This window comes from Protopterus annectens, chromosome 11.part0 (genome assembly GCF_019279795.1).
Source record: "Protopterus annectens isolate FY-2018-M chromosome 11.part0, PAN1.0, whole genome shotgun sequence".
Taxonomy (NCBI): Eukaryota; Metazoa; Chordata; order Ceratodontiformes; family Protopteridae; genus Protopterus; species Protopterus annectens.
The window spans coordinates 185,327,204-185,351,079 of NC_056745.1; the positions used below are offsets into that span (position 1 = coordinate 185,327,204).

Genomic DNA, 23,876 nt, shown 5'->3' on the forward strand with positions numbered 1-23,876 from the left:
CCAATATCCAAAAGCCTAGGGGTGACAGGTGCAAGCCGTCCCTAACGAAGCATCGTGGCTTGTCGAGCATGTCATCCCGGGCTGACAGGCATTGGATCCCCTTTGAATGACACCAATACTTAAGCCAATTGTTGAAATTGATCACCTTGTCTTCATATTGTGGCATCATTCTTGGTGAGGGTAAGATGCTACTCACGGTCAGGGTCATACCGGCCTGGGCTTCATGCTCAGAGAGCTCCTCTGTCTCTCTTCGTGTAGTCCAGGGAGGTACGTCTCGGGTCATTCACACCAGCATGGACAATGACTGAGTCATATTTGTACTTGCCTTGGAGTGACCTGAGTGCTTGTGTTATGTGGCGGATCCTAGCGCCCAACAGGCAGCTCACCGTGACCTTCTTGTTCAGCCTGGTGACCGGGACTTCAGTGTGCCTGACGATAGAGTCACCTATTACAAGTGTATCAGGTGTGTTGTTTAGCCTTAAGGGCTGTGACTGTTCGGCACACTGGCTTTGTGAGCTATGTGTTGCACGTGTTTTGTTTTGGGGTAGCGGTTGTGATAACCAACGAGGATGTACAGGCAACCAGGAAATGTCATCAACAGCCAACCAGCATACAACCAAATTGTTGGAAAAGGAAGTACATCCAAAACGAAATGAAATAATCCAATTCAGTTTATTGAGACAACGAAGATGACCTAGGTTAACTTCTTCAGATAAACATCCTACATAAAACAACCTCCTTATATACACAATGCCTTGTGCTTAATTGCTACAATTAAGCCATAATTGAACAAATTAAATTAATTGACCATGTTGAATGCACAGTAACTTTTTTTTGAAGAAATGAATGAACTATGCTCATATAAACCTGTAAAATAGCGTACCAACCTAACAAACTATCTAACTAGTCGTACCAAATACACTTAAATAAAAAAATGATAATATAAAAAGTAAAATAAATTGAATAACAAATTAATTCATATTAACTATAAGTACAAATGACTTCATATATAATTTCTTACCTAATATACAATGTTAAAATCACGCACATGAAACTATTCTGATGTTATTAAAATAAATAAATAAGTATATAATTGTGATTAACATGTGCATGAAGAAAGTGGATGTACACGATGCTGTTGCATCGTGTCAACACAAACTATTTACCTTTTATCATATTGTTTTTTAATATTGGCTTAATAGTACAGCATTCATTTAAACCTGGTGTATTACATGCGTCTAAACGTATCTGCCATTTCAACTCTTAAATATCTAAATCATATGTAGTAACTCTACCTTGTATGTCATATATTAAATTTTGAATAACACATATGTCCAACATTACCTTGTAGTTGTTTTAAATTTTTAATATCTAAAGATGTTCCCTCACTCTGTCCCTAAAGTGTGGGCAGTCTTCCCGACATAAAATGAATCACAGTCCTGACATAGGTATACTACATTTGATGTATAACAGTTGTAGTGCCCTGTTATTTACAGGTATTTACAACTATATTATCAAGTTCCTTTATTATAACTGTTGTCCATGGTTCTTAAATGATGCATCTTTTTGTCCCAATTTCTTGTCTTTGCATACAATGTCCCAATTCCTCTGAATAATATCCCTAGTAATCTGATAACAATCATTGTATACAGATATATATAAAGGAACATTGTTTGATTTTTATATATCTGTATACAATGATTGTTATATATATCCTTTATATATATCTGTATACAATGATTGTTATCAGATTACTAGGGATATTATTCAGAGGAATTGGGACATTACAAAAGATGCATCATTTAAGAACATTTTTGAAAGGGACAACAGTTATAATAAAGGAACTACACATAGACTAATTTTAAATACTGCACTAATGATAATATAGTTGTAAATACCCGTAATATTAAAATAACAGGGCACTACAACTGTTATACATCAAATGTAGTATACCTCGCACTATGTCAGGACTGTGATTCATTTTATGTCGGGAAGACTGACAGAGTGAGGGAACATCTTTTAGATATTAAAAATTTAAAAACAACTAATGCTCTTGCCAGACATATACAAGGTAATGTTGGACATAAATTTAAATTTTGTGTTATTCAAAATTTAATATATGACATACAAGGTAGAGTTACTACATATGATTTGGATATTTATGAGTTGAAATGGCAGATACGTTTAGACGCATGTAATGCATACATCCACTTTCTTCATGCACATGTTAATCACAATTATATACTTATTTATTTATTTATTTTAATAACATCAGAATAGTTTTATGTGCGTGATTTTAACATTGTATATTAGGTAAGAAATTATATATGAAGTCATTTGTACTTATAGTTAATATGAATTAATTTGTTCAATTTATTTTACTTTTTATATTATCATTTTTTTTATTTAAGTGTATTTGGTACGACTAGTTAGATAGTTAGTTTGTTAGGTTGGTACGCTATTTTACAGGTTTATATGAGCATAGTTCATTCATTTCTTCAAAAAAAAGTTACTGTGCATTCAACATGGTCAATTAATTTCATTTGTTCAATTATGGCTTAATTGTAGCAATTAAGCACAAGGCATTGTGTATATAAGGAGGTTGTTTTATGTAGGATGTTTATCTGAAGAAGTTCGTTTTTGGACGAAACCTAGGTCATCTTCGTTCGTTGTTGTCTCAATAAACTGAATTGGATTATTTCATTTCGTTTTGGATGTACTTCCTTTTCCAACAATTTGGTTGTATGCTGGTTGACTGTTGATGACATTTCCTGGTTGCCTGTACATCCTCGTTGGTTATCACAGTTTGTTCGTTGTTTGTGCCTTGGGTTGGGGTAGCGGTTGCTTGGGTGTCTGCTTTGGAGGTCTCTGCTGCTTAGGCAGATTTTTATTTAGAGCCTCCGAGTATGTTTTTGTGTGTTTGTGTTTGGTTTGCTGTCGTGGTAGGTCTATGTGAGACTGGAATTGTAGTGAGTGTGTTTTCCTTCTCCTCTTGACTGGTTACGCCAGTACTGAGTTGAGAGAGCTTAGCCTCCAGTTTGGCTATATGGTTGCATCTCTCACATGTGTTGGAATTTGTTGGGAGGAGGAGAGGGTTGTCTGTGTACATGAGGCAGTTGTAACATTGCCTCAAGATTCCCAGATTCACCAGCTGGACCGGAGAGGAAATTGACAACTTGACCTTTGGACATGCTAGAATAATATTGGGAATTCCTTTATAATTGAAAAAAAGGGCCAGTGGGGAACAAGGTACTCAAGGGGAGTTTGTGAGGGTGTAGTGCTTTTAATTTTTTAGTGCTGACTTATATAATTGCTTTAGTAGTGCTTTTAATTTTTTAGTGCTGACTTATATAATTGCTTTAGTGAGCAAGTGCCAGGCTTTAGAGTAGGAATAGGGTGTTTATTATGAGAACTAGATCAGTTCTAAGGGAAAAGGTGAAGAGCAGACTTTGTGGAGCCGAGAATGGTTTAAACCCAATTAACCGTAGCTGCCCGATGCTGCATGCAAAATCGCACAAAGCTGCGCCAAAGCGGGTTTTATACAGGGGGACTTGAAAGAGCTAGAAATTGGCCCAAAACAGCCAATAGACTACCAGATTCTTGTGCTGGGAACACTCCTCCAGGGATAGATAGACTGCTCTAAGCTCCCCACTGCCACTGGTGAACAAAGAAGCCTCCCTTTATCCAAGAAAGGAAATGGGCAACACAGGAACTTTCCAAAAGTCCAGAATACAGCAAAGCCTGTATTTGGACTACTCTAGGTCAGGAAAGACGGGAAACCAGGATGATTTTTTTTTTTTTTTTCTTTTTTGCAACAAACAGCAGGAAAATGCAGTAAATATGTAACACAGGCTAGCGCACTTGAGTGTGTAGCCTCAACAGGTAAATGCAACAAACAGGACAAACTTTAAAAGTGCAGGTGCAAAAACAACTTTAAACAGTTTAAAACAGTTCAAGAAGCAGAAATACTTGCAGTTTAGCTAGATCGGACAGTCGCCCAGGTAGTAGCAGGAAAAAAAAAACTTTTATCAGATTAGCAGTCGCTCTTTTAGCCTCTCTGCTGCTGGCACCACTCTGCAGGACCATGAGGAGCTTGGCTGAGTAGTAACAAGCGCAAAAACCGCGCCAAAGCAGGTTTTATACAGGGAGACTTGAAAGAGCTAGAAATTGGCCCAAAATGGACAATAGACTATATCAGATTCTTGTGCTGGGAACACTCCTCCAGGGATAGATAGGCTGCTCTAAGCTCCCCACTTATAACAGCATGTTGAAATTATGCTTTTTTAACAAATAGGCATGCAAGCTAGCCATTGTGTTTTAATATCTCACAAGGTTATCTGGCTAAGAATGAATGTTGCTTGAATTAATGTTTTAATCTAAACATTGGGGCACTGGGACTCCTATAAACTATAGTAACTGCTTTTTACTAAGCTAGTCAGTCATACCTATTTAATTATTTTACCCAACAGGAACCATCCCCTCCAACAGCAGTCCTGCAAACCAGAAAGATGCTACAAAACTGAATTTAAATACAGCATATCTGCCTTAAGCTGCCCCTCGAACTAAACATCCTGCTAAGGTTAATACATCCTAATTCTCTCTGTGAATACCACAGTTACTTGCCTGGGTCTGTAGCACATTTAGATAACCCATTTTACCTAACCAACCCCTGAAGCTAAACCAGTTTGGACAAACTGAAGTACTCCCCACTACCAGAAATTGGAAGGAAATAAAGTATTTCTTAAATTCTAACAAAAATTGGAAGCTAAAATAAGTGTACTACATGCTCCGAGCTTGAAAAATGTTCACCTGAAACTGTTCAATTTTACAAATGAAAAGAAAAAAAGAAGAAAAGTCTATTTCACATAAAAAGCCTTGCCTGTAAAATAAATTCCAAAAATATAACTGCAAGATCCTTGAGTCTGGTAAAGCCCTGCTCCGCTCACCCTCTGCGCTCAGACTTGCTCCGTACCTCTCCCTGCCCCCAATTCTCACCCACCCCCACTACTGCTAGCTTTATAGCCACAAAATCACACCCTTCCTATCTGACCCAATCAGGATCTCAGCCCTCTTTGGCATCCACCCATTACAACCACCTCCACTGCCTGTCAGTTACAATCAGTACTCTACTGCCTATTCTAACTCGGCCCATCGCCTATCTCCCCAGCACTCTGTCCTAATCCATCCATGTAATATTGAGGGCACTATACTTTATATTACCTAGTCACCAACTATGTCACCATACGAAACAATGTCTCCACTCTCTCTGTTACCCCTTGTGTTAATTCCATACCTCCTTTTATGAAAATCAGCCTTACCTTGATTTTCACTACCCAAAATGTCAAACTTCCCCAGCTATGTCAAATATAACAGCTCACCCAATAGGAACTTCCATAACCAACTCCATATCTACAACAATACATCAAACTATCCAACCTAAATACGTCAGCTCAAAATCTAAACATTACCAAAGACTTTTATACAAATTCCTGAAGCTAATCATAAACCTACGCAATAACCTCACTATGGACGGAGATGTTCACCCGAACCCTGGCCCTTCTACCTCCGATAGCATAACCTCTTACGAAAACAACCCCACCAAATCACCATCTACAATAAGGTCCCCCAACTCCCTCCTGGTTTGCCACCTAAATATTAGGAGCATAAGTAATAAGCTACATAACCTACATGCCCTCCTAAAAGTTCAATCCCCTGATATTCTGTGCCAAACTGAAACCTGGCTAAAACCATCTACCTCTGATAACAAAGTCTTCATCTGGGTATAATATACTTAGACAGGACCGTATAACTAGGAAGGGGGGGTGTAGCAGTACTCTTCAAATCCACACTAAATGTTACCTTAGACCCCATTCAACCACCCCAGATCAATAAAGCTGAAATACTTTCCACCAAGTTCCAAATTAACAGAAACAAATGCATAAATATTGTCTGTTTGTACATTCCCCCAGGGAATAATAGTAACACACTAGAGGATACCCTCCATTGGTTTGTTGATAACTGTCCACAGGAAACCATTGTACTCGGAGATTTTAACATTGACTGGAACACCTGCTCCTCACAATCTCCTACCACCCATGTAAACCTGTATGGGTTCACACATATCATATTCACCCCCACCAGATTAGGTAAACGTAACCAAAAAGAAAGTATACTACAATAGCCACCCCCAAATGTATACATCAGGGACCATCCCTGACAACCTTAGTGATCACTTTCTCACCTTTATTTGTAATACAACTCCCACCAGCCCACTTATAGAACAGTAGGAAATGATAAAAACTTTAACCTCAAAAAATTTCAGGATGAACTTAAATCATGCAACTGGTCTGCCCTAAAACGCCTGCCCCTAGACTAAGCTGTTGCCTTCTATGCAACTGGTCTGCCCTAAAACACCTGCCCCTAGACGAAGCTGTTGCCTTCTTTGCAACTGGTCTGCCCTAAAACGCCTGCCCCTAGACGAAGCTGTTGCCGTCTTTAACAGTAAATTCGTCTTCACCCTTGATTCTCATTCACCTGCTCGCTTCACTAGGCGCAATACTAAAGTTGCCCCAGAAACCAATCAAAAACTAATCCGAATAAGGCATGGGCTACCTGGCGTGCCACAAAAACTCCTATAGATTAAATTACATTTTGGCAATTAAGAAATGAAACTATAAGATCCATCTTACTGGATAAAATAAACTATTACTTTAATCTCCATCAAGGAAACCAAAGTACTCCTCAAAACTTCTAGGCAGGCATAAACAAACTACTGCGCCCAGGACAAACCACTACTCCACCTCCCTCTGCGTCTACTGATAAACTACCAGAGGATGTTGCTAACACCTTTAATAGTTTCTTTACGGAAACTATCCAAGCCCTAGCTAGCCAGCTACCCTTGAACTCCACTAGCACTCAGGATACCAGTCTCAGTACCCAGTCCTCCTTTAGCTTCCAACCTGTTTCCACATCTTTCATTTATAATCTGATCAAAAAATTAAAACCTACCACCCTAGCTGCTGACCTTCTCCCTGCTGAATATTTACAAAAAAACACAGATTCTATAGCATTCCCCATTTCAGTTCTAATTAATCTGTCCATATCTGAAGCCAGAGTCCCCTCTATCTGGGAAATATCTCGTGTCAAACCTCTCCGTAAAGGTGGTAGCTCTACTGAATTATCTAACTGTAGACCCATAGCCATCTTGTCACCACTGGCAAAAATCATGGAAAATTGCATCCACAAACAACTTCTGTACTTCCTAACCCAGAACAATCTACTGGCTAAATCTGAGCATGGCTTTAGACCACATTACAGTACCACCACAGCCCTTCTTCTCTCCTTCACTAATGATATAAACCATAACAGAAACAATAACAAGCTATCCTCAGCCCTTTTTTGGATCTCTCTAAAGCTTTTTATATGGTTGACCACCATCTGCTTATCCACACCCTGACAAAAATGTCCCTAGGTCATCACTCCCTTCATGGTTCCAGTCCTATCTCCACAATAGACAACAAGCCATACTATGGCAGAACAATCTAGCCAACCTCCTACCCAACACCCTAGGTGTCCCCCAGGGGTCTATTCTGGGACCACAGCTGTTCTCCATATTTATTAATGATGTTCACCCTGTCATCCCAAATGCTAACTGCATTCAGTATGCAGATTGACTCCACGTTGATCTGCACTGGTACCACCCAAACTGAGCTGCAGTTAAGTACTCCGTGTACTTTCAACCTAGTTAAATTGGCTTGCTGACCGATGTCTTATTCTAAATCCCAACAAAACAAAGCTACTACTTTTCTCCCCCACCCAAAAATCCCCGGTGAAATCTTTCTCCATTAAGTCTAACAATGGCACCATAATCTCCCCAGATGTGCACACAAAACTCCTTGGGGTAATTGTAGACAACAAGCTCAAATGCAATGCTCTCGTTAATAAAACAATAAAATCCATTAATAAAAAAACTCTGCTCACTATATAGAATAAAACATTCCTAACCCTACTTGCTAGGACTGCCATTGCCCGCTCCCATCTGCTCTCCACCCTCTTCTATGCTTCCCCTATATATGCCAACTTAAATAAAACTGAACTTAACAAACTCTCTGCCTGCTACAGTAGCATAGCTAGATTTCCCACTGGCCTGCCCTACAGAACACATCACTGCATAAACCTAAAAAAATCTAGGATGGCTAGAGCTATCTAAGCAGATTCAGTATAACCAACTTATTGTGGTTCACAAAAGTACTTAACGAACCTGAAAATACACCTGCTTTGAAAAACATCTGTCCCCACACCAGCCTCAGACCACTTTGCTCATCCAATAAGACTTGTAAAAACCACCAAATCCAACAACTCGGCCGGGGACTCCATGTTTGCCAACTCTTCAGGTAAAACTTGGAACTCTCTACCTGCTAACATTTCAATACACACTACCCTATCTCAATTCAAGAAAACCCTCAAGCAGTACTTAAGACTCAATGGCTTTGCCCTTGCGCCAAGCCTGACTAAATATTTGGTAACACTGGTGTACCAGTATTATATTGTTAATTTATATCTACTGTGTTGTAATTTAGTTAACCAGATAATAAGCATTTTAGATTATATAACCTACACTCCGTGTGGCTATTAGACTGTGTTTAAATTGCATGTAATTGTTCTTTAGTGTGTACTATGTCAGTTTTCCTTTGGAGCTTTTCTCTCTGGGCCTCCGCTGAAAATGGACATGTATCCATTCGGACTATCCCCGTCAACAAATGTAAAATAAAATAAAAATAAAATATTGAAGCCCTCTGTGGCCTGACTTGTGACTGCCTTGTCTTCCCCTAGACGCATCTAAAATATCTGGGGGAGGAAAGGAGAATACAAGGGTCATTCTCGCCTGCTGAAGCAATGTTTAGAGATGCCATCTTTGTAGACCAGAAACCTCCAGATATTGCTTCCCGGAAGACAAAGGCTTTCCACAGACCCCTAGATGAATGGGTGAATGAAGTGAGAGCCTTTTTTAAACATCCTAGCACCTATCTCTGAGTATCCCAGAGACCACCCCACCTTTCTGCCTTACTGCTTGTTGAAGAGTCTAAAGCACTGGACAGGATGTGTAAGAGGATGTTTTCCTTTGCCATGCTGAGATTTGTCTCGCTGTCAGTTGTCTTATCTCTTACAGTTCCAGTCCCCTAGTGAGCTATGAACCTGGAAGTGTTTTAGCCCTTCCTAATTCTAGGCTCAAGAAAGAGCTTATCAAGACTCCTACCATAGCTCCTACAGTGCGTTTTCGCTACTGTGCTGAGGTATCTACTCTGACATGTTATTGCAGGAAATTGCATGCTTTAGTTAGCCGTTCATGAAATGAAGAGCTCAGGCAGTCTATCCTTCATGTTTTGTTGGGGGGGGTGGTCTATTTGTACAAGCCTCCATGGACAAAATACTTCCAGAAGAGGAAAGAAACTCTTTTTTCCCTCTGGCCCCTACTGCTTCCTTCAGACAAGTCAGTCCCCAAGGAAGAAGTCCTTGCAGTTTTAGGTGGGTTGCAAAATGTCAGGTAGTGTTCTTACTCCCCACTCTGTTGTCTGTGTCTCCTATGTGAGTGGCCTTGTAAGCCCAACAGTTGCATTCCCTGACTATGTCCCAGAACTGCCTTGTTAGCATGCTGTTCTCTGAGCTTGCCCTAGCTGGGAAAGTCGTTAAGGACCAGTACTTTCTCAGTGTAGTCATGGGCAATCATGTCTTCCAACTTTTAGAACCTCCACCAGAAAGATCCACTGAGAGGCTCAAACCATCAGTGCTTGTGTGACATGATATACACCCTCCCTGACCCCCTTGAAGAGTAGGTTGTAGACAAGATATCAGGAGTTTCTTCTTGACTCCATTCTTTTTGTCTATCTATATCATCATCATCATCATCATCATCATCCCCTTGTCCCCATTTTTACATGGGGTCGGAGTATCGTATTAACTGTCGCCAACTCTCTCGATTCAGTGCCACTCTCCTGCCTTCTTCAACACTCATGCCTGACTGTCGCAGATCTTCTTTCAGACAATCCATCCACCTCTTTGCTGGACGCCCTCACTTCCTCTTACCTTCTTCCTGTCCGAAATCTCCCTCACCTGATTGTCTTCTGCTTTTCTACACATGTGCCCATACCATCGTAATCTGTTTTCTTTGATCTTTTCTATCTATATGTCAGTTACCAACTCTGTCCAGTGGAGCTTGTGTTGTTCTCAGAGAGTGTGGTCTCTGTCTCCCCAGATATAACGGCTGATTGGAGGAGCCATCATTTAGGGAGGTATGAAAACTGTTAGTGCCTAATTGCATCAACTAGCCTGCAGAGATGGGGAATGCCCTTGTTCTAGAAATCTGAGAATCTTTCTTCAGTCTTGCAGGTTGAGGCCAGACACAGATGTAGAAACTTATCAGGTGCATCACAGATCACCTTTTGTTCACCTCCTAGGATGTGGGAGTCTTTGCACCGCATATAAGACACGAGTAATGCAACTGAAGGAAAACTTCCTCCACTGCTGTTAACCTTGTCCTAGAGTTATTTTCTTTCTCTTTAACATCCTGTAAATGTAATTTAATAACAGGAACAATTCAGTACATTTTTGATCATTTCCTTTCCCTTTATCCAGAGATAATAAATTCTTCCATATATTGTGTTATTTCAGAATGGAATACGTCTCAACCTGTATGTTCTAGGATAGATCTATCACTTTCTGTAGTTCGCAGTGCTAATCCCCACCCATCTCCCTGGAACTGGCTGTGTCTTGTTTAAGTCAATAAAGTGCTCTAAAGCATGCATTAACTAGCTAAAGTGAAACTCTTTTTCCAAATATTTTTGGAGAATATATACATGAAGAACAAGGGTAAGTTTATTGTATCACTACATAAAGAAGGCTGGGAAGTACTTTCATGTTTGGTCAGTGATGTGGTACTTTTATGCATGTGTGGAAGACTTAAGAGCAGTCTAAAATACAACAAGTAACCTTCACCTGCCTTGCCATATCTTTGAAGGAGCAGTCTAAAATACAACAAGTAACCTTCACCTGCCTTACCATATCTTTGAAGGAGCTGTCAATCACAAATGAAATGGCAACAGCTGTAATACCTAAACAAGAGTTAAGGGTAGGTTATCAAAGTTACAGCTCTGAATTCATAAAATCTTGCTGTTTACCTGCTTAATTTTGTAGGAGATTTAAATATACAATGAAAATCTCTTTAGCAAATTGTGATTAGCATATCCAAAGTTAATCTAGTGAAAATGAAACGGTGACACTGTCAGTGTAGACATTCTAAGAACTCAGTTACAGCGCTGTCGTATCTAAAGGCAGAAAAATAATTTATGGCTAAACTGTGGAATATGGAAGCACAAGATGCATTATAGGAGACCGCTGCAAAATCAGAAGAGAAGTCATGCACATTTTGGGCTGCAAGAAATTTAAATGTAGGAAATGCATAGTAGTTATTCTAGTGTATTAATATAGCACAGAAGCTTTACGGTGGGGATTTATTTTTAAGGTTTTGTGTGAAGAGACTTTGTTGAGCTTTGTCAGATCATGCCGCTTTGTGCGTTTAGTATCTGTATTTGGGAATGAGTTTTTATCAAGTACTGAAAATCGCGTCTTCCTCCTCATGCTGTATTTTTTGTGACCTGCATTCACTTCCCAAGAAGCTGTGCGTCATATGTACAGTTTTGATGTTAGGCATCTCTGTCTTTGCGTGAATACATTTCAGCATGTCAGCAGGTCATCTCTTTAGCTTGCTAGCATTGCCATGTGTTGAGGAGGATAATATACTGTTGATCAGAATGTAGCATTTTTATTGGATCCAAACCTGCATTGGGTGTTAATCTTATTCAGAAATTAGAAGCTGACTTGATGTTATTCCCAGGTAATCATTGTTTACATTATTACTGCAGTACAGATTTCGGTCTCACTTTGTTTTGTTTTTGTAGAGCTGGTGGGGGGGTTAGACTAGCTATTGCAAGGTGTGTGTGTGTGTGTGTGTGTGTGTGTGTGTGTGTGTGTGTGTGTGTGTGTGTGTGTGTGTGTGTGTGTGTGTGTGTGTGTGTGTGTGTGCATCATGTGTTTACTCTTCCTTTCCAAGAAATATGTTTTTATGTGTAGAGTGCAGAATGCTGTTTGAAATGACAATTTTGCAGTGATTCTGGACTTTGCACTTACTGTGTATTTGTGTTTTCCTCCCCACCCCCAAACTTTCCTCGCAATCCTGCAGGTCTCCTTGCATCTGTACCTTCTAACGCAAATGGAAATGGTGGATTATTGAGTTACTTGCCTGGAGAGAATACACCGAGCTGTAGTAACAGTTCAGCTGGTAAGTTAAGTACGATACACAAGTAGTGTGCAGGAGCATCAGTAGCTTGTTTTTGTTTTGCATGTGGCAGAGATGGACAGAAATGCTAATGCTGCTCTAACTCTGCTTCAAAGGCTTTTTTTGTCCCAAAAACGACTGCCAAGACAGCAGCTTTCTGTCTGTCTTATCTTGAAACAAGATTTCAGTTTATAGCTGCACTGACAGATGGTAAAAGTTCAGAGTAATGGTGAGTGTGGAAGAGAGGTGAAGAAGAGAGTACAGGCAGGATGGAGTGGGTGGAGAAGAGTGTCAGGAGTGATTTGTGACAGACTAGTACCAGTAAGCGTGAAAGGGAAGGTCTACAAGAGGGTAGTGAGACCAGCTATGTTATACGGGTTGGAGACGGTGGCATTGACAAAAAGGCAGGAGTCAGAGCTTGACGTGGCAGAGTTAGATGTTAAGATTTGCACTGGGTGTGAGGAGGATGGACAGGATTAGGAATAAGTATATTAGAGGGTCAGCCCAGGTTGGACAGTTTGGAGACAAAGCCAGAGAGGCAAGATTGCGTTGGTTTGGACATGTGCTGAGGAGGAATGCTGAGTATATTGGGAAAAAGATGCTAAGGATGAAGCTGCCAGGTAACAGGAAAAGAGGAAGACCTAAGATAAGGTTTATGGTGTGGTGAGAGAGGACATGCAGGTGGTTGGTGTGACAGAGCAAGATGCAGAGGACAGGAAGAAATGGAAACAGTTGATCTGCTGTGGCGACCCCTAACGGGAGCAGCCGAAAGAAGAAGAGCTGCACTGACAGATGATAAAAGTATTTTTAACCTTTTCTCTTGCTTGTTCCCCAAGTTTGAAGGCTTCCATACATCTATAGAGGCATTTTGGATGTGGTGGTTATTTGGCAAAAGCAGCTGCTGGGGTACCTGATGACCTCTGCTAAGCTATAGGAAGCACATTCTTAGACTTATTTGCCACTTTATTTATGTTTATATTTAGTGCTCAGAGATGAGCAAACAGCAGCATAGCTATTTACTAGATTTCAGCTGCTCTCTCTGCTTGCAACTGCTTGTTAAAACCTAGTTGGAATTATGATAGTGACATAATTCAAAATTATAATGACTGGCGTAATTTGTGCATTTTAAGCACATCACCAGTAGAACTCTGCCAGATAACAGGTAAATAGTAATCTGTTTTGTTTTGTTTTACGTTTCTGGTAAAATAGTTCCATGATATTCTCTTTGTATTTTCTAAGTGTAGTAGAAGTTAAATTGTTTAACGGTAGGAGTTACCAGCTGCATAGAAGTTTTCCATTTTTCAGGAAGTAACAAAAGTAGGGTATTCTAAAGTTTCAGATGAAACTTAAATCACAACTGTGTTTTTTGTCTTCATCTTGTTGTGGCTTTCAATTTTATAACTGTGAAATAAGTGGGCATCTGTTTTGCTTTCTAATTGAGAAAAATGTTTTTGCCTAAATTATAGCACACTATGGATTTTGAACCACATATGTAGCGTGAAAAAGGTCTTTTGTTTGTGTGTACCAAGAACGTGCTAGCTTTCCTAGTGAAGTTTTCCAGACATAGGCATAAAATTGTTTGCTAATCTTTGCAGAATGTGTTGATAAAATGCATTTAACAAGTAGCAGCAAAGTTAACTACAGATTAGACGCATCAAAAATGCTAACTGTAACAGCATGTATTTTTTTCTGAAATGTACTTTCCAAGTGTAGAAAGAAGCAGACTTTTTAAGTACAGCAACAGGGGAATTGTATGCCAAGCTGTTATATATATAAAAAAAAAAGACATTTTAGATGGCAGATTTTTAAAATGAGTGTACAAGATCACTTGAGAAAGATGAGCTGTAATTAAAATTTGCATTTACCATTAATAATCATAACAGCCATTGCTGGGCTTACTAGTTATGTCATTTTATTCATGAATGAAGCTGCCAACTTCATGAATAAACAAGCTGTTTGTGGATAAAATGATCATTATGATGCCTGTCTATGACCATTTTTAATATGGTAGAGTAGAGCTCTTAAAAGCATCTAATGTTTTCAGTCTCTGCCATGTATCAAAACTTGCTTTTGTAATTGTGCCTGGAGTGAACGTGCAATGGTGTTTCCGGGCATATGCTGTATATGATGCACAGGTTAAAAAATATTTTCAACCTGAACGTTGAATTGTGATAACCTTAAATGTGAGAAAAATATTTTAAATTGCACAATTATTTCCTTACTTGTTCATTTTAAATTATTTTTCAAATTCAAGATGCATAATTAAGACACTGCATGCCACAAATTCAGTACCTTAATTAAGCTACATCGAGGTAGTAGCATTGTGTGCAGTCTGCCACAGTTCTGCTTATGGGCGAGTTGGGCTACTTTCTGGCAGCTGGAGTATATTTCAAAAAATCCTGGTTATTTCTCTGAACAGTGGAGTCTTTCATGTACTGTTCATACCCATGTTATCATACAGTGTATTTCCTGCCACTAATATAGGTTCATAGGTAGGTACTACGCTATCTGCCCAAAGGCATTTATAAGCCTAGCCAGAATGTGTTGGCTTTTGCCACCCCCTTAGATTAGTTCCCTGTGCCTCTGTCCAGCAGAGCCATTGAAGTGATCCCCGGGGTAAACTTTGTTTCCTATCCACTCGTCAAGGTTTCTCTTGAAGAATGCTAGCGAGGAGCTCTGCCTAATGTAGATTGGAATCTTGTTCCAAAGCATGGGAAGTCTCTGGGACAGGAATCTATCCCTCCAGCACATCCTATTTATTGTTGTGGTGAGGTTTAGATCCCTAGAGCGTGTGGTTCAAGGAGATAAGGTTTTCTTAAGGTGGAGCATATCCATCAATTGTGCTTTGGACATGGCCTTATGTCTGGCAGAGATCACCTCTGAGCAGGCGGTATGCAACAGAGTACATCTGGAGTTTCTTCAGTCGAGCTGCATAGGGCATCTGTTTGAGGCCAGTGATCCTCTTGGTGTGGTCTTTCCAGCTGTTGCAGGTGTCTTGTAAGGTACATCCCAAATGGGACATTGTACTCTATGATGGGTCTGATGAGTAGAGGGGCACAATGACCTCTTTTGATCTGGATGCAAACCCTTTTGTGATTAGGTGGGCCACATAGAAGGATTTTCTAACCACTTTGGCAATGTGATTATCAAAGGAGAGAGATTACTATCTACTTGGGTCTCCAGATCCCTTATTACGTTTTCCATATTTAGGGGACTACCACCTATGTGGTGGTTTGTGGGTACTTTGTCATTTCCAAAGGGAATAACTATGCACTTTTTGGCATTTAGCTTGAGGCCATGATTTTGACACCAGGTATCCATCTCAGTGAGACCCTTCTGGAGGATGTCTGTGTCAGCCGGTGAGTCAGTTATAGCCCCTAGTTTGCAGTCGTCTGCGAACTTGGTCAGCCATATTCCTCCTGTGCTTGTCTGTACCTCTGAGAAGTATATGCTGAACAGGAGGGGTCCTAGCACTGAGCCCTGGGAAACGCCACTTGTAACCGGTTTAGAGTCAGACCTAGCTCCCTCAGCTGTCAACATGTGGGTTCGGTCCGTGAACCAATTGGCAACCCATCTTTTGACATAGGGGGTTATGTTCAGGCTAGTGAGCTTGTCTATAATACCAGAATGGGGAATGGTGTCGAAGGCCTTTGCGAGGTCTAGGTAGGCTGTGTTGTACCACCTTTCCCTCATCTATAGCCTTGGTAACTGTCTCAAAGAAGTCCACCAGGTTTAGGAGGCATGATCTTCCCTTAACAAAGCTGAACTGGGTAGGGTCCAGTGTTTGGAGGTTCCCAATGTATCTGTTAATGAGTTTCATGATGATGCGCTCCATAGCCTTGCAGACCAACCTAGTCAGGTTTATAGGGCAATAGTTCCCGGGGTCTGTTGTGGCTCCACCTTTGTGGAGCAGAATAACTGTTGCTGTCAACCACTCTATGGGTACGTAGCCTGTGGAGAGGCTGAGTTTGAACAGTGTATTTAGGTGAGGGGTTAGTTCGTCTTTGAGTTCGTGAAGGACGCAGCCTGGGACACAGTCCGGTCCCATTGATGCTGTGTTTTTGGCTTTGGAGAGGGCTGTTTTAACCTGAATGTCTGTGATTTCAGGGGCTCTACATTTTTCTGGTATGGTTATGGGCCCTTTTGGGGGTGGGGGGGTGAAGTTTGCACTGAACCTATCTGGCAGGATGTTGGCAATATCTGTTGGTTCAGTGTATTTTGTGCCATTCTACACTATCTCCGTGCAGATCTGAGCATTGCCACTTAGATTCTTGACATAGCCCAAAATTGTCAATAAACTACTACTTTCTGACCTGAAACCACTCCTCCAGGGACAGATGGGCTGCTCAAAGCTCCCCTCTCTGACAGGTGAACAGAGAAACTTCTTTCTATCCAAGTAAGGTATGCTCAAACACAGAGATCTGTAACAGCCCTGAATTCAGCACTAACCTGAAAACTGGACTATGCTAGCCTAGAAAGGCGGGAAACTTGTGTGTGTGTGTGTGTGTGTTTATATAATAAATATATATATATATATATATATATATATATATATATATATATATATATATATATATATATATATATATATATAATTTTTTTTTCAGATACAATAAAAAAAACACTTTAAATGCTCATCTAGGGTGCAGGGGAACCTTCTCCAAAAAAGATGGCCTGGATCAGTGCTCAAGTCATACAAACTAAGCTAGATTCAAAGGCCTGAATCTGGTCCTATGCTACAGCAACAGGTGCAATCTGATTTAAAACACAGGACAGAAACCAAACAATACAGATACAGGAATACTTTGGCTGGATTAAACTAGTTCTGAAAACTTATTGCCACTAAGAAAACAGACAAGGCCTCCAGACAAAGGATTTCACTACAACTGAGGTCAACACGAAGAGAATATACAGTTATAACACACAAGAAGTACAGGTGTACAGATTGCAGAGATATTAAATCAAAATACAGACAAAAATGAGAATAAACACTTATCTTTTCTCAATATCACAGCTGGCCATAGGTCAAGCTCTCTTCAGCAGCCTGAGCAACCGATATTGTAAATCCCTGTTTTATGGCTTTGTGTTCTGTATGTTATGTGAAGAGTTTCATCATGATGCATGCTGAATATATCACTGAGATTAACTAAAACGAGAGAAGTCACATTGTCTTCAGACAAACTGCAGTTTATTCAGCAAGATCATGAAAGAATTATCTATAAAAAAAAAATGCAATGACAGAGCTGCGCCACATGACCAAGTAACTTACTGACTCCCTATGTACTGTTTTCCTGCCGACCTTACTTCTAGTATCATTACTAACTCAATTAAAAAGTCTCAGACAACATTTTAAGACACACTGGTTGGTTATGTCCTTGTTCTAATCCCGACTAGCCCTTTTCTATAATTGTGTGCCAAACAGTATTTTATGCTACTTACAAGCTGTGACATAATTTTTAGTTTAGATAGTTGTACAAGTTTAGTAATGATGAAATGTATCACTTGCTTGACTGAATAGAGTCTGTAAACTGTTTGCAACAAAGCCACGGTGGTACAATGGTTGCGTTGTTGCCTCACAGCAAGAGGTTCTCCTGTTCGATTCTCAGCTAGTGTGCAGGGAGTGCCTTCTGTGTGGAGTCTGCATGTCCTCCCCGCGGTCGAGTGGTCTCTGAAAGACATGCGTGAATGGACGTGCCTTCGCTGAAGGTTGGGCGTCGGGCTGGCAACTCGGCACCATAAAAATCGACTGCCAATCATTAGCGGGCCGGAGTTCCGCTGTGGCGAACCCTTACTGGGAAAAGCCGAAAAGACAAAACAATTGATGATATGATTTTTCCTTTATTATTTTTTTCTGTGTGCAGAATGTAAGGTACAGGTACTCCACAACTATCGAAGCCAACCAGTAGCAAAATTCAAAAATATTCACGAATGTAGCAGAAAAAATAAAAACTTTTATTCCATGGATGGTAAGCGCTTTCACGTCTGCTCAGGACGCTTTAATAAAGTCTGATGAAGCGTCCTGAGCAGACGTGAAAGCGCTTACCATCCATGGAATAAAAGTTTTTATTTTTTCTGCTACATTCGTGAATATTTTTGAATTTTGCTACTGGTTGGCTTCGATAGTTGTGGAATACCTGTACCTTACATTCTGCATTTTGACTTTACTCTGGGCTTTACAGGTACTTTACCCCACAAGACTTCTTTCTTTTTGATTTTTTTCTGTATGTTGTGTTGGGAGCTTTTCTCCCCGGGCCTCCGCTGAAAATGGACATGTGTCCAGTCGGGACTATCCCAGTCAACAAATGTAATACAATTTTTGACAATACACAAAGTCAACTTTAGTAAAAGAAGGGGGAGTGCCCTGCACCCATCAGATGAGGAGATGCACCCCCCAAAAAGCAACCACCATTGGGAGAAGTTGTAAAGATGCTTAAAAAATCTTTAATGGTTAAGCGCATTTGACCTCTAGCTGGACATTTCCATACACATTCATTGCACGGAGGTATAGAGCATCACTATTCTAGGCAGTCTTTATGCACTGCCTTCTCGCACTGTATTCCTGGGGTCTACCTCGTAAGTGTTGCTCCTGCAGGAGGATGCATGCCTGCCAGCCCCCCCCCCCCCCCCCCCCCATTCTGGACAAGCCAGCATTAGTTGCTAACTCCCATCCTTCTCCAGGTAGCTTCTTTAGTGCCAAAACTGTTTACTGAACCTGGCTGGTTTGGGCCATAGTCAGGGCTTTATTTCTTTCTGCCGGAGAGTTTATGATCCTGCTGTTTGTTTTGTGTTCAACTTCCAAACTTAGGGAAAGTTTACAGAGGGCATAGTGATAGAGCTGCAACAGCTCTGGCCAATGGCATAATATTAGAGTCTTTCCAAATCTACTGACCTCATTTTAGCAAGTAGCCACTAGCCAAAAAGGTCAGGCGAAGAGCTTTGTTTCAGTTTGTAGGAATCGCAATTAATGAGGTGAAATTTCAAAGCAAATCCCTTTATGGGTTCTAGTATTCCTAGACTGTACAGTGGACATCAGGTTCTGCTGATCCTCAGTACCTTTGGCTAGTAGACATTAAGACTTCCTAAGTTTGATTTCTGCTTTGCTGCACTCCAGTAAAGTTTGAGCTACTATAATCCTCCACTGGGATTTATAACATCTGTGAGAATGTACAGAATGTATTTGCTGTGTGCTTCAAGAGACATGCCCCTTCTATACATGTACATTTCAAGAGCCATGCCCCTTCTATACATGTACATTTCTCTCTATTGTTAATCATTTCTTTAATCATTTCATAATTTGTTGTTGCAATTCTTGAAGCTTTTCTCCTGAGGCTCCCACTGAAAAGGGGCTTTACACCATCTGATTTTCCCAGTAGACAGATGCAAATAAATAACAGCCTTGGCCCCTGCTCCATGGAGAGCAGTAAGTTAGTGCTTATGCAATGGATTACGGGGTAATTTTTTTTCTTTTGCCTGCTCAGCATGCCTCCTGGTATTTATTTCTGCTCCAGCCAGTGACTGCTTTCAACTTCCTCCCCTCATTTTGCACCTCCTGTGCTATAGTGTTAGGGGTACCAGGAACCTGAACCTGTAAGATCAAGTAGTGAGTTGAAATTGTTCTTTAAAAACTTACCCAACTGTAATCTAACCATGGAATTAGTATATACATGTTGGGAGGTCTTCAATGAGGGTGGAATGTACAAGTCTGGGGGTCTCCCAAGACTTGGTGGAGCAGGGTAACTTACCGCCCTGCATAGGTCTCAACCTCTTAAAAGGCCAATGTAAAAACACAGACCCTAACAATGTGTGACAAATGGTCAAAATGTGGAACACCCTATTTTCGCACAGCGCAAAACGTGCCTTCGCCATGGAGCATGGTAGAACTGTAAAATTCAATAACACACACTTCTCAGATCAAAAAACCTTTATTTGACAATCTGCAATACCATAACCACACCATAAGTAAATGAAACAGCACTTTACAAAAATAAAAATCACATTTACTACATTTTCTAAAGACAATTGCAATTCACACAAAGTTTAGACCAAATTAAACAGCATCCTATCATACATCAGATGTAGTCTTATTGTATGCTGCTGTGGCTTTCTTGGCAGCTTCTAAAACATGTTTTGGTAGCTTAATATCACAGACATCCAGTTCTTCATTCATTTTAACTGCCAACAGAGTTCAGTGTTTTTACACTCAGAGACTGACGCAGTTCAGTTTTCACTTTCCACACCATACTAAATGCTCTTTCCGCTTGTGCATTAGTGTGTGGCAGGCAAACTAGGCTCATCACCAGCTGCTTAGAGTGGCAGTTTCCCTTCAGTGCAAAGGTCCCTCAGAAGGTGTGTCCAGTACTGTGACGCCCATGAGTGGGGCCCATCTACTGGGCCTGTCAGATTCCCCGTGTCCCCAATCTGATATTGGGTGAACTCATCGATTAGTTGTTCAGCCTCAACATCATTTTCACATACACCCAGACGGAAGCCAACATCTCTGACAAGTCCTGAAGAAATGTCCAATTATTTGGCTGGATTAATAAGTAATGCAGCATCTTTCAGTAAGTGATCCTGCATGGGAAACTTTCAGCATTTTCTGCCTCACTGCAGCATAAAAAGCTGCAACTTTTTTGTAAAAGTTAAATTCAATGACTGTGCCGGCAATATCCTACTCATGGCTATTCATGTACTGCTTGACTTCATAGTCAATCCGCAGTTCACCATTTGGTAGAACACAGCTACTGTCAGTCAACACTGATGCATCACTGTGTTTGATTAGTCTGACAGCAGCTGCAGGTCTGAGGACTCTGCCAGCATACTGCTGCAGGAGTTTATGCACAGTGGCATGCAGTGTCAGTAGCTGACTTTCTATGCTCTGTATGTTGAACTCCAGTAAGGGTTCCAGTGCATACTTAAGGAACATAAAAATCATATGCACTTCATGACTCTGCAGGTTTTTAGAAATTAAGTCAATCTTAGCAGACCTTGGCTCTGCAGACAGAAAATTTGAATTTAGAGCTGGACACATGTCCAGGGTTCTGTTAATAACCTTACCAAGACTGAGCCATTTAGTAGGTGCATGTCTAATGATCTTGAGGGGGTCAGTATCTGTGAACAAAGCAAATTCCTGCAGTTTTTGTTGTCTTTGTGCACTAGAACTGAAATGGCAGTACACATCTGATGCAAGTTCTTCAACTGGTGAATGTAGTGCTTTTACAACAGCCTTACTGCAGAGATCTGCCAAGTGGCAGAGACACCCCATGTTTATAATTTTGGGCTTCACCTCCTTTAAACGAGACAGCACAGAATTGTGTTTTCCAATCATTGAGGCAGCATTGTCTGAAGAAAAGCCCACAATGTTGGAAACTGGAATGTTAAATTTTGTCAGAGTGGACATTAAAGAATCAAACATTGCTTGTCCAGTTCCTGATTCCTTCTGGCATATGAAGGAACTTTATCACATTTTTGCTTGCCTTTTCATCAAGGTAACCAACAAGGATGACTAATAGTTTGTCATCTCCCATGTCTGTGCTTTGTTCATATACACACAGAGTGGTGATTTCTGGCAGGCTGCTGCAGCATCACTCTGGTAATGAGGCCCCAGAACATCCCGTGCAATGCATGATGCCTTCGTCACTCCACATGTCATTTTACGGAGAACATCTTGATCCTCTCCACACTTCTTCATAAATTTCAGGATGTGTTCTCCTGCTGCAAGTGATAAGTTGTGTTTAGCAAGGAGAGACACAAAACCAACCTCTGCCTCAAACCACCTTTGTACTTGTTAAACTCTGAGGTCCAAAGAAATCCACCATAGATCTTCCAGCTGCATGCTTGCAATTCTGCCTATGTTTCTCACTGTTGGCATGTCTTTGCAGATCATGTCGGCCCCCGTGATGGATTGTGAAATCCGTGTTACAAGTCTTGCAGAAAGCAAATTTCACTAGCACCTACTCATAGAAAGCCAGTCAAAGGCACTTGCCCAACTTGGCTGAAATTTCTCTTCTTTGGGGTGCGATCTATATCTACATCCCTGTCCTCACTGTAATCTGGGTAGTCTGTACCTAGCAGGTTTGTAAAAGGTGTTAAACAATGAAACAAATGGGGCTGTAGTGTAAAAAGGAAAATTAGAAAATGTCCTCAATAGCAAAGATACAAGACAATGGGGTCATAACCTACCCATATCACTGGACGTTTCCTGACTTTGCACCCTCTTCTCTTGCTCATCTCTGCTCCTTTTTGTTACTATAAAGGCCTGCATGCTTCACTTCCTTGCTTCGATGACACTTTCAATCCTCTGGTGCTCACTTGCCCACCTAACCAGTGTTGCAGAAGGGAAGAGTGACTTTCATGACATTCAGTACTCGAAGCACCCTTGATTATATCAAAATCCATGCCAAGGATAAACGCATCCAACTTAACAAAGGCACTTGCAGCACACATCATGACAGTACTACTTGCATTTTACATTCACCACTTTAGATGTGTTCTACCCCTGTCCTACAGCAAGGTGTGGGCCTGGCAAAGAAGCTTAAAAAGGTACTTAAACCAGGGCCCTCTGCGCCTTTACAAGAATGTGCCATTTAAGACAAAGATTTCAAGATCAAGTTACACAAAGTTCTACCAAAAACAAAACTGGATACGTTAAAGCATCCCATTACTATAACTCACTTTTGACATCTATCTGGACATACTTCTCAACCTCTTAGTGCAAGAAAATTGGACAAAGCCCATCATAAGAGGGACAAGCAGCACAGAGACTTTAATATTGCTCTTATAACCTTAGAAATATTGCTCTTATAAGCTTAGAAATATTGCTCTTATAACCTTAGAAATATTGCTAGAATATTGCTCTTATAAACTTAAATATTGCTAGAATATTCCTCTTGGTTTCTCAACAAAAAAAAAAAAAAAATAATTTCAGAGATACTAGGGGGGACAAACAGCAGAAACATAAAACCTTAGAAATATTGATCTTATAAACCTAGAAAGTTGCTAGAAGAGGACCTGTCTTGGCATACAGTTTCTCCCCCCAAAAAAAGCAGTAGGAACAGACACTTTAAACTTAGATGCTAGAATAACAGAATCTGTTTAGGCATACAAAATCTCTGTCTATCACTTCAGAGACATACTAGGGACACAAAATACTGAGAATAAATATTAATACTTGCACAATTAGAAAGTTGCTAAAATAACAGGATCTGTACTAGCATACCACTTCTAAAGGGAAATATTTTCAAGTTCAACCATTACAGCTAAAAGCCTAAAACACCTGCTCTGCCTACACACACAGTACCACTTCAGCAATACAATCCAAGGCAGCACTGTCACAAATAATCCAATACAAGTACAACCATGGCACAAGTTGATATTCCAGAAAGAAAATCCTCAGCCCTTCTGTTCTGACACAGCAGACAGACTCCTCTCACTGACCGAGTCACCTCTCCGTCCTGGCAGGCTGTCTTCCACTTCTGAGTCTGACTCCCGCGATGTCTTCGTCTGCAGTCAGCCGCTCCTTCCTTCCAGCCAAACTTTTTATGTAGTC

General features: G+C 40.6%; 1 protein-coding gene across 1 annotated transcript in view; it reads left to right on the forward strand.

Annotated features, from left to right (window-relative positions):
* The window catches only part of CRY1 (cryptochrome circadian regulator 1), a 200,930-nt gene that overhangs the window by 140,486 nt on the left and 36,568 nt on the right, over positions 1–23,876 (forward strand). The window contains exon 10 of the mRNA XM_044087589.1: positions 12,236–12,334. Coding sequence (XP_043943524.1) covers positions 12,236–12,334 — 99 coding nt within the window. The remainder of the gene's footprint in view (positions 1–12,235; positions 12,335–23,876) is intronic.